General features: G+C 41.4%; 1 protein-coding gene across 11 annotated transcripts in view; it reads left to right on the top strand.

Annotated features, from left to right (window-relative positions):
* USP15 (ubiquitin specific peptidase 15) overlaps positions 1-12396 on the top strand; it is a 132517-nt gene that overhangs the window by 50606 nt on the left and 69515 nt on the right. For all 11 annotated transcript variants that reach the window (XR_003998506.1, XR_003998507.1, XR_003998512.1 and 8 more), the window contains exons 5-6: positions 920-1065; positions 4935-4996. Coding sequence is in view for 4 of the 11 variants with exons in the window: in XM_030548865.1 (XP_030404725.1) it covers positions 920-1065; positions 4935-4996 (208 nt within the window). In the remaining 7 variants the exon portion in view is untranslated. The remainder of the gene's footprint in view (positions 1-919; positions 1066-4934; positions 4997-12396) is intronic.

Genomic DNA, 12396 nt, shown 5'->3' with positions numbered 1-12396 from the left:
GCAGGCAAAGAGGGGGCCTGCTGTGGCACCTGCAGAGTCGGGGCATGAGCAGGCTAAAAATCACTCCCCTCTCTTCTCCCCCGCCACTCCAGAGTTTAGCTGAGGGGCGGAGCGGCTTCCGCGTGCCAGTGCTCTGCGGGGCTGTGGCACATGCAGGGCTTGGCTCCTCTTGGCCAGTGCCCCAGAAAAATTAGGGGCACCTGCAGGAGGGCTTAATACAGGACTGTCCCTTTAAAAATGGGGCATCTGGTCACCCTAAATAAACAGATTCTATAAACCAGGATCTCAGAACTGTTAGATAATGTGAATAGCCTAATTTAACTTTCATACTAAAAATAAGTTAATCACTATACAAGGAGTTTGTATGGAAGAGATACAGTCCAAACCCTGGTGGAATGAAGTAGTTAATAAATTAGGTTGTTTCAACATGAAAAATATAGAAGCTGATTCATATAATGTAAACTAGCTAATATGTATGTTACATAAAACTAAAAGCATGTGTATTTAGGAAAACTAATTTTTGCTCACTCCAGATACTGATGTCTGAAGGCTTGAAATGTAAGCAGTTATTACTATAAATGAATTATGTTGATCCTACCTTTTTTTATTGTTAAACATATCTCTTAATTTTTGTGGGTTTTTTAAATTGGTGCTGCTAAGTTGCCAACATCATAAATCACCCTTTTTAGAGCAAAACACCACAATCAGCAATGGGTTCAGAAATACTACTTGAATTTGAAGATATTATTCATAGTGGGAAATATTTCTGAAGTCAAAGAGTATGACTGCTTCGTAGAGCAAAAGAAATTGAAGTATGTTTGTTTGTCTGTTCAGCTGTTCCTACTGTATCCTCAATAATATGTGTGCGATTATCATGTGATTTGATACTTCTAATTTAATGTTTCTCCTCTCAATCCAGATACAATTGAAAAAGAGATAAGAAAAATCTTCAATATTCCAAATGAAAAAGAGACCAGATTGTGGAACAAATACATGAGTAATACATTTGAACCACTGAATAAACCAGACAGTACCATACAGGATGCTGGTTTATACCAGGGACAGGTATTGTATAATACAATTTTGGTTTTCCTATGTGTACATTTTTTCTTAAATTTAATAAATTTCCTCATTGACAGTTATTCCTGTGATCAATAGATCTTCCCCTTTTGTAAAGGTAGTGATTTTGCCTTCTTCCCTTCCCACACGCACACAGAATTCAGGTTCAAAATATAGTGCTTGACTAATTAAATCACCAGATTTTTTTAAAATCCCCTAGTATGTGGGGGCTTCTGCAGAAATTAAGCTTTTTCTTTAAATAAGTGTTTTTAACTCTTATTCAGAATTGACTTTTCAGTTGTGAACTAAATGTAATCTGATGCAGTGCTGTCAACTTGAAGCAGTAAACACAGCCTGAAATACATTAGAAGTTCCTAAGATCCAGATCTTGGTCCTAGCATGCAATCTTAGCTGTGGAGAGCACCTCAGATTCTAGTAGGGGGAATGAACCCTATCCTCTCTCTTTCTGGTGTACACTCTTCAAAAAGAATGTTGGAAAAATTGGAAAATATTTAGAAAAGAGTTGCAAGTATGATTCAAGCCTGGAAAATTTAGTTTACAGTGAGAGACTTAAAATCAGTGTATTTAGTTTAACAATGAGAAGGTTAAGTGATGAGTGGATCATGAATTAAAGTACCTATGTGGGGATATTTCTGACTGTAGAAGCCTCTTTAATCTTGTACACAAGTTTTATAACAAGTTCAAATGGCTGGAAGTTAAAGATGTACAAATTTGGATCAGAAATAAGGCAAGAGTAATCATTGAAACAACTCCACAATGAATGTGGTGAATTCTCCATCACTTGATGTCTTAAATCAAGATTGGACGTATTTCTAAAAGAGATTCTGTAGCTCAGTTAGAAATTTTATGGGCTTGATGTAGAAATTACTGAATTAAATTTTATGGGAGTTCATGATCAGAGTGATCCCTTCTGTCCTTAAAACCCTGGAATCTACCTCAGGCTATTTAGCAATAGTGCAACTTTGTAGCTGCTACTCTAGCTTCAGGGTTTAAGTAGCTTTCCCCACTCCTAAAATATGGTTGGTGAATCCAAATAACAGCTGATCATTTGTTGTCTTGCTCCCTCTTCCAACTTCCTGCTTCCCAGCAGCACTCTGTGTGCCCTACCAGAGTTGAGTTTCATTGCATGAAGGGGAGCCATATATGAACTTGTACAATTCATGCGTCTTTCCCAATTCATCATAGTCACATTTGAACCACACTGGTTCCAGCTACAGGACTTCCCTCTGCAGTCACAAAGGATTCACCTTTGAGGTGTGAGCTGCAAGCTGCCTCTCTTTATTTCAGTAGGACATTGTCCAAAGTGTCTAACCTGTTATTCGCTAGAAAAAAGAACCATTACTAACATATGGTGCTGTGCACTGTTTAGCTGCAAGTGTAGTTGGATAGTGTTCAGTAGTGGATTTTAACTCTAGTTTCTGAAACTGTGCTAAATGTCTCTGCCTATACTTGCAGCTGAACCATGTTAACCACTGGGTGAACAGTCCCCACATTAACACATTAAATCTTTAGTTTTCCTGTTAAAACTGCTATCTTGGAATTTCCAGGAGTTTTCAATTATCCCCTCCCTCTCATCCCAAACTTGTGGAGGGACTGGGGAATGAGTAGATAATATTCTGATTTGATGAATTGGTTCTGAAGGTGAGGCTTTATTTTTTATTCCCTTAAAAAAAAAAAAAAAAATCAGTGTCCACCTGAACCCTATGGGTGTGTATGTACTGCAATGTAAGCCCCAGAGTTAGCAGAACTCTAGTGAACTGATCCTGGATTTGTTAAACTAGGGCTTGAGCATCTCATTTCTAATCCTAGGTTAGGAATTAACATACCCTGTGTCCCAACCTAGAACTACAGTTTCTACATTACATTATGTGGGCCTGAGTCCAACCACCCATTATCTCAGACTTCCTAGTGACCAAAATGTGACCACTCCAGCCCTTTGTTTGTGGTGTACTGGAGGAAAACTTGACTGTCCAGAGGACAAAGAAAGTCAGATTGTGGGATATTTGAGGGGATTTGCAGAGTAGAAGTCCTGCAGGGACGTGTGGACGCTGCAAAGCAATAAGGTTTGAAGCCTAATCTGAGCATGACTCAGGCTCAGACCCACCACCTCTGTGGGGTCCTAGGACCCTGGGTCTGAGCTTTGGATTACCATGATTGGTATGTAGATGGAAGGGAGGTTAGGCTTGAGCCCAAATTCAAACCCTGGGTTTACATTGCAGTGTATATATTCACACTGTCTCATAGGGTTTTATTTTTTCTTACTGCTTTATTTTAGTAGCTTCTGAGACTTAGTGATGGAGTAATATTGGCAAAATCGGAAGGTTATCTTATTGAAGCCTTTATCCAAAGATAAGTCTCAGCATTTGCTAGAATGAAGCTGGTCCTCAGAACACGATCTTATTCTGTTTTTTGGTTCTTCTGTTTTTTCTCCTATTCTTTCCCCCCTCCCCCTAGGGAAAAAAAAGCCCTCTAAGAATTTTCAGTTGTTGTATGTGCAAATTGCAAACATGATTTAGAAAAGGAAATTATTAATAAGTTATGTGTAGTCATGCAGTTTCACCTCAGCATATATGTGTAAAACTTCCTGCAGCCACTTCTCTGGCGAAGTGCTGTAGCTATTTAACAGTGCCAAGAAACACTAAGCTGTTTCAGCGAGGAATTGAATAACTCTGTCCATCTGAAGCTGATCCATATTTTCATTCATACCAATAACAATTTGAATAAAAACTGTCATTAATAGATAGTGTGTGTTTCTCTCACATGTACGCCTCCATAGAGATATGGAGCTAGTCAAGATACTTAAAGATCAGTTGAACTAATGGATGTGGTCTAAACCATGTCAATGCAGCAAAAAGAAAAACTATTGTCTATAATTGTACTCTCTGCAAGGTTAAATGCTTCTTAAAACAACTATTCTACAATACAGACACATCGATTTTACATAGACTCATTAGACTCGTATCTCTTTTATCAGTAATTAAACAAAGAATTGGAATGTATATGAGATTTCATTCAAAAATCCTAAAAGTATATAGGATAAACTAAACCAGAAATTGAGGCGGCAAACTATATATATGCCTTTGATACTTATATATAAGGTTAAGATTTTGTCACAGTTATTTTTACTAAGTCAGGGACAGGTCAAAAGCAATAAACAAAGTAATGGAACCCCATGACCTGTCCCTGACTTTCATGAAGAATAACTGACAAAATGGGGCGGTGGGAGGGGAGAGAATAAGAGCCCAAGCCCTGCTGTGGGATGGGGGAAGTGGGTCCAGCACCTGCTGCAGCTGACCGCTCCGGGGTCCTTCCACTGCCCATGGCAGCTAGGAGCTGCAGCGGAGCCCCTGTCGACTGACAGCTCCAGCCCCACCGCCCCAGGGCTGAAGTGGAAAATGTCTCAGAGATCTCTGGAAATCACAGAATCTGTCACCTGCGTGACATGATCATAGCCTTACTTATATGTAGTATCCTCACTTTGTCCAATGTATTTGTCTTCACAATATCCCTGTGAGGTTTTGAGATGCTGTCATCCCTGTTTTATAGATGAGGTACTTCCTCTTTTGACAAGAGAGGTGATTAGCAGTGTTCAAATTATCAAATCCAGATTAGTGAACCAGTGCCTAGCTTCAGAAGTGGTGGAGCACTAAAAGATTAAGTTCCTTGCCCAAATTTACATAGGAAGTCTGTGGAAGAATAAAACCTGGGATTCCTGAGTCCCAGACTGGTACCCTAATCATTCTTCATCTCGGTCCTTTGACCCATGAAAGGTGCAGTAGCTTGGAATCATCTCAGCTAAGGGAAATCTGTTGCTGTATTATAGTTTTTCTCTTTATTCTTACTTTTTCTGATAGGTACTAGTGATAGAACAAAAAAATGAAGATGGAACATGGCCACGAGGTCCTTCGACTCCTAAGTATGTGATAAAACAAATTGCTGCTTGTTACAGTGTGGTTTAATTTTTGTGTGTGTTTTATCAAGTCTCTTTGGTTTTAAGAAAGTGTTAGTTTTTGAAGGCAGTATATTTGTTGTTTTTTTTAAAGTTCTATTAGTGTGCTAAATAGCTATTAATATAGCATACGCTACTGTGCATTTGTAAAATGTACTACAGAAACTGATGTTTTCATATGTAGCACAATTTTATTTACTTCAAACTGATTTCCTTAACTGTGTGGTTTATATTATAGAAAAATGTTGCATATAAGTGTGGTGTAAAAGTTGTATTATTTTAGACTTGTTCCATTCTTAAAACAGTATTTCTAGTAGGAGAATCTGTGTAAATGTGGGTTGTATCAATATTTTTCTTACATGAAGGATGGAAATCCTCTGTTTGTCTACAAAGAACTTCATACTGTGAGAAGAACAGTCATGTAAAGTACTTCCCACAATTTTTTTTCTGGGAGAGTATATTAGTTTTTTTCCATTATCAACCACAGCTTGGCAATGGCAAGCAAGTCGAGCTTGTGTATTGACTGGGGAATTTCCACGTCCATTTTGCAAGGCTGGCATATGATAACATGATTAACACAGGAGTGTGAGATCTTGATTTACCTGCTGTGTGTTATTTGTGTAAATTAGTCCTTTCTAGAGGCATCTTGGCAAAATGTTATCTTAAAATATCCTTTCTAGGCAACTGATATTCTAAATCTGAGATTTAAACTGCGTATTGTTACATGTGTTCCAATCTCAGAGTTCGTGTGGCAGAACACTGCAGTACAGTACATTCTGCGTTCTGAGCTAGGGTCGTTCTCTTGTATTTGATCATGCATTTAAGGTGACTTTTTTATTGTGTAGAATTTTTCTTACAATAGACTTCTTTCTAGAGCTAGCTGAAAATTTTCTGATTGAATAGTTTTTCCATCAGAAAATGCTGGTTTGATATAGTTGAAATACTTCTCAGGAACGTATTAATTTTCATCAAAAATTTCACCAAAATTATTGAAGTATTTTGTTTCGACTTTATCATTTTGACTTTTATATAAATGTAATTTATAATCGAAACAAAGCGATTTGTCTTTGTTGGAAATTAAACATTTTGACTTTTCATTCTGATTTGAGATAGAGAAATTTTTGTAATGTCCGTTTCTCATGGAGTGGAAATTCCAATTTTTTTCCAGCTCTACTTACTTTCTTGTTTTAGAATACCAGCTCTATTTTGTCTGATACATCATCAAATTCTTCAGTCTGTGATATGCTACCATAACACATCTGTAACTGACCAGCAAGTTATCTGGCTCCAATATCTGGGACAGATAAGGGAGTGAAAACAAAAGGAATGTAGAAGGCAGTTCTGCCTATGATGCTGTTATCAGGATTCAGAAAATTCCAGATTTAATCTCCAATTGCCATGAAGATGTTACCAAGTTAGAGTGCTCTCTTCTTGTATTAAATGTGTAGGAAAATGAGACTATGGCCATGTCTACATCTAAAATTTTGCAGCGCTGGTTGTTACAGCTGTATTAGTACAGCTGTATAGGGCCAGCGCTGCAGAGTGGCCACACTTACAGCAACCAGCGCTGCAAGTGGTGTTAGATGTGGCCACACTGCAGCGCCGTTGGGCGGCTTCAAGGGGGGTTCCGGGAACGCGAGAGCAAACCGGGAAAGGAGACCCGCTTCGCCGCGGTTTGCTCTCGCGTTCCCGGAGCCACCCAGCAAACCGCAGGGAAGGAGACTTGCTTGCTCGGGGTTCCGGGAACGAGAGAGCAAACCGGGAAAGGAGACCCGCTTCGCCGCGGTTTGCTCTCGCGTTCCCGGAGCCACCCAGAAAACCGCAGGGAAGGAGACCTGCTTGCTTGGGGTTCCGGGAACGCGAGAGCAAACCGGGAAAGGAGACCAGCTTCGCCGCGGTTTGCTCTCGCGTTCCCGGAGCCACCCAGCAAACCGCAGGGAAGGAGACCTGCTTGCTCGGGGTTCCGGGAACGAGAGAGCAAACCGGGAAAGGAGACCCGCTTGATTACCAGAGGCTTCCTCCTTCCACGGAGGTCAAGAAAAGCGCTGGTAAGTGTCTACATTGGAATACCAGCGCTGGATCACCAGCGCTGGATCCTCTACACCCGAGACAAAACGGGAGTACGGCCAGCGCTGCAAACAGGGAGTTGCAGCGCTGGTGATGCCCTGCAGATGTGTACACCTTCAAAGTTGCAGCGCTATAACTCCCTCACCAGCGCTGCAACTTTCTGATGTAGACAAGCCCTATGGTATGTTTTGGCTTCAGCCTCAGAATTTTCAAGCGAAAAAAAAAAAGAGCCTTTGGTCCAAACCAAAGTAGGCCATATATTGTATTAATGCATTAACACAAGTAATGCATTTGCTTCTAATGCAGTGGTCTCCAGCCTTTTTATGCCCATGACCACTTTTTGAATCTAAGGGCAACTCAGGATCTACCCCATCCCTTCCCCAAAGCCTTGCCCCATTCAGTCCAGTCTCTCCTCTCCCCCAGTCGCTCGCTCTCCTCCACCTTCACTCACTCTCACCAGGCTGGGGCAGGGGGTTAGGGTTCAAGAGAGGGTACGGGCTCTGGGCTAGGGCCGAGGAGCTCACAGTGTGAAGGAGGGCTTTTGGCTGAACCTGGGGCAGGGGGTTGGGGTGCAGGAGGGAGCTGTGGGCTGGGGCAGTGTGTTGGGGTGCAGGAGGGGGCATGGGGTGCTGGTTCTGGGAGGGGGTGTAGGAGCGGGTTTGAGGTACAGAAGGGCTTATGGGGTGCTGGCTCCAGGAGGGGGCTTAGGGTGGGGCTTGTGATGTGGCCTCCTGCTGGGCAGCACTTACCTCCGGTAGTTCCCAGTTGGTGGCAGGCACAGTGAGACTAAGGAAGGCTCTCTGCCTACCCCGCCCCCACACCAGTCCCAGAAGAGGCCAACGGGCCCCTGTAACCACTGGGGTGGGGAGGGCAGGGGGCATTTGGCTTCACCACTGCTCCTCTCTGCAAGCACCACCACCACAGCTCTCCTGGCCAATGCAAGCTGCAGGAACGGTGCTTGCAGGCAGGAGCAGCATGCGTGGAGGAAGACCTGTGGGGCTGTAGTGACCACTTCCAGGAGTGGTGTGGAGCCAGGGTAGCCTTAGTGGGAGCCACACTAAACTGCGGCTGGAGATTGCAATCGACTGGTTGATCCTCTAGGATTGACCAGTCGATTGCGATTAACCGGTTGGTGACCACTCTTCTAATACATTGAAATCTCATTTTGATTTGTGAAATAACATAGATATGCTAATGATCTTAGTATGTGGTAGATTTTTTTCCATATTACAAATTTAGCAAAGTACAGTGGCATTGGTGGTGATTGTTCTAAATGCTTCACATCTGGAAAGCAGGAGTGTTGCAGTTTAAGATAGTGGTGGATTTGTAAAGTTATTGTGAAAACTTGAATCTTGTCTTCCTTTACTATGCTGGTCTCTAGCCAGTTTTATTCCATCATATTCATTAGTCTCCCTTTCAATCTCTTGATGTATAGGAAATGTCCTACAGTAGAACTGCAAATAGTGAATCATTTTTTCTTTACCTTAACAATTGGTTCTTAAGTGTGTCTTCCAGGAAAGATGCTTTTGAGTTCCTTGTGTTTGTTTTGATATTCTAAGTTTATGTTTACGTATAAATCCAATCTTGCTTAAGAAAATGTTTAGGAGACTTTTTATGTAATATCATAGCTTTATCTTCTCTTTTCGTTTGAAAGACTTAAGAGATTCTTTCACATTTTGGTTGGTTATCCAGCTGCCCTTTTGTAGGAGTTTGTTTAAATCTGCCTTGTTAAATTTAATTGTGTATCAGAAAGGCTTGAAAAATGTACGTGTTCACCAATGGCAACCAATGGTGGGAAACGAGGCACTCCTACCATGGTAATGAACATAGTGTAAAGGCTGCAGAATCTTATAAGAGATTTTTGCTGGTTTAAATATTGCTTATTGGTGTTTTAAAAAGATTCAGTGGAACTGAATTGAATTTTTTAAACTTTCCCCCTGAACAGCAGCTTCAGGATGGTAGTACAACGGGAACAGGGAAGAGAGCACAATTACCTTTTCTATTACCCACAACTTCTCCTCCCCATGTGGTACTGTGTCTCCTCCTAGTCATGGCTAGACCACATGTAGAGGTAGATGAGCCTGTTAAAGCCTTCAGTGCACCCTTCAGAAATCAGAGAAGAGAGGCAAATAGATGACACCTCCCAACAATATGTAGGGAATAAGGAGGAAAATAATCTCTTTTCTTCCCTGTCTCAATCTTCTCTAGCAACAGCTGAGTTTTCTGTAAGATGAAAAGGGAAGACACGCTCTTTGCAGCAGCCAGGATGCAAGGAATATTTCGATTTCTCAACTATGTAAAAGCAAAGCTGATATGAAAGATGAAGGTCCTAAATAGGCTTAAGGGGCACCTCCCTGGTAAAAATCCCAGCAATAGGGGAATAGGGATTACTGAATTTCATACTTAAGTGCTGCCCCTTGACCTCACCAGAGAGGACAGCGAGCAACTTCTTCCCGATCAGCCACTGGCTGATAGGTGTATATACCAGACAAAGTGTGTGTGTGTGTGTGTGTGTTTGCATTGGCTAAAACATATAAACAAGTAACTTGTGAACAAGCATAAAAATAAAGCTGTTTTTGGCTCCATTTAATTTATCTGTACAGAAAGCAGATGACAAAAATTTAAAGCCAATTCTTTAAATCCCATCTGAGAGGTGAGGAAGTAAAAACTACTCAACTCCCTTCCTCAAAGGACAAAGGAATGGGAGATGGAGGTGGGGGCAGTGAGGATGGTGAATACCCCCACACTTCTTTAGAGATACTTTTTTGCCACAATTCCACATTCTTTAGATACAAATATTGGGTAAAATTTCATAAGTATATTGGAATGTCAGTGGGACTTATTTGCCTGAATCACTTAGGTTCTTTTGAAATTTTAACCTCTTGGTTCTAAAGTATGTCTAGAAATATTCTCCACCATGACATCCAGACCTGATTCTGCTATTTTTTTTCACTCTGTTCCCGGGTGTGGGGGAGTGTTTAAAAGCAGTTTCTGAATCCAGAGTTTCTCTGGTGTTGAGCCAACCATTTTTCCATAATAGAATATTTAAACTAGAATTCCACAATCAGGCGGTTTGCTCTGAATCCAGCAAATAAGGATACATTTCTTTGCTGTAAGAAAACTCAAGTTGAGATCTGTCTTGAGGATATGACAACTCTCAAAAACTATTGGATAATAGCATGGCAAGGCAAGGCTCTGTGGCACGAAAAGAGGTTGGCAAGAATGCAATATGATCAAATCAGAAACTACCAACAAAAGGACAGAACTACCAGTAATGGGTTCCAGGTGTCTTACGTTAAACATTTGTGAAACAGATCATTCGTAGGGTGGAAGAAATATAAAGCCTATTTTATTGTGCACTGAGCCTCTGATTTCACTTTCATCAAAACATGTTATTTTCTGTTATTCCATTAGTCATGACTGATGGCACATCCACTGAGACTTTTTTTTCCTTCTCCCTTCCCATGGTCTCATTTTTGATGCAAGCCTTGTATAGCACATTAGTCTCCCGTTGAAGCCAGCCGTACTTGTATTTACTCTTGAAGAGTGTGTATTTTTAAGTTTGTGTTTCAGATCTAGAAGCATATAAAGTATCCTGTTTAGAAAGATCAAAAGTTTGGACTTTAGAGACTGGAAGAATTAAAACTCTTCAAAAGAGTAAGGTCTCCAAGTAATAAAAACATGATTGATCACTTGTATAGTTTGTGCTCTGAGAATTGGTAATAAGATTTAGCAAAGATGGTCACTGCCATTCACCTGCTCCTCGCAGTGCCAGTCTTTCCTCAGAACCTGTTGGCTTCATTCTTATTAGAATCAATGAGACGCTGTGGCCATTTTTGAGAAAAGGTGTCTTATCCAACCTGTCCTGTTGAGAACAATATGAAAACATGACTGTTTTTGAAAGTTGTCTTTTTAATTAAGGACAGACTGTGGCCCCAGTCCTGTTCAGATGAATAAGAAATGTGCACCTGCTGACCTGCGTTAATGGTTCATTAGAGCACTTTGAGTTAGTCCTCTTTGAAGCGGAACTAGCTCTAAGCGTTAATGCCTGTCATCAGGATGTGTGCAAACAGTTAGACTGCAGCAGGCTAGTGCATGGTAGAATCACACCCTACCTTGCTGTGATCTGATTCAGGGGTTCTCAACCTTTTTCTTTCTGAGGCCCCTCCAACATACTACAGAAACTCCAGGGCCCAGTGGAGGAGAATCAGGGCTACTGGCTTCATAGATGGGGAGGGAGAGGGACCTCAAGGCTTTAGCCCTGCGGGGTTCGGGGCTCCGGACTTCAGCAACTGGGTGGGAGGGGGGGCGCTTGGGGTTTGTGGATTCTGCCCCATGGGGTCACCAGGACACCAGGCTTTAGCTATGGAGCCCCATGGCTCCTTGAAACTGGGAGTTCGTGGACCCTGATTGAGAACTGCTATGTTCATGTACGCACGCCCTGAGTTCCCTGGACTGTGCTTTTCTGTTCCTCAGGGCGTTGGAATTTCGTTTACATTTAACCTAATCTCTCAATTTCCTGGTTTTAGAATACATGGGTTTGAGATAACTTCAGCATCTCTGTAATTCGTTACTGTAAATTTACTGATATGTACTCAACCTTAATTTCATTTTAAAATAGTTTGTCTATGAATATCTTGTGTGGCTTTAAATGAGTAAAAGTTTAGTCTTGTGGCCTGCATATTTTGGAAGTGGCTGAATACCCGGGGCCAGTTAGCATAGTTCCTATGACTCGGCATCGCTACAAGGACCCTTGGTTCCCGATTCCCTGGAAGCTCGGTGTACTACTAGGTACTTGCATCAGTAATTTCCTCTGGAAGCTCTTACCTTCACTTGCTTCAAAAATGAGATTTGGCAGCAAGGGGTATCTCTGCAGAAGAGAGAGAGCCTCAGGCTATTAACTCTTCTGTGGATTACTGGTTGCCTACTAGGGTGGGAGAGATTATTCATGGAGCAACCTAATCCTAACATAGACCTTCAGTCCCTGTGGTACTTTGGCTATTGCTCACCTCCCTTCTTCCATTCAGGAAGTGGTGACCTACATGTAGAATAGTCCTTTCAAATCTGATTCTCATAAGGCATACTGGCCCATAAGTAAGAAGAATATCAGTCATCTGAGTGTCTCTTACTTTGCAAATTAACAGGATATTTTGAATTTGCAAATGTAAGATCCCAGAAGAAATAATTATAACAAATTTTACGTAGATTATACATATAAGGAGGGAACCTGGAATATCTGAAACATCACTGTTGAGTAATAGGCACCACAGTGGGACATCATACATGAAAATATAGCAGTT

Source organism: Gopherus evgoodei, chromosome 1 (genome assembly GCF_007399415.2).
Source record: "Gopherus evgoodei ecotype Sinaloan lineage chromosome 1, rGopEvg1_v1.p, whole genome shotgun sequence".
NCBI classification, from domain to species: Eukaryota; Metazoa; Chordata; order Testudines; family Testudinidae; genus Gopherus; species Gopherus evgoodei.
This window is presented reverse-complemented; position numbering and strand designations above follow the sequence as displayed.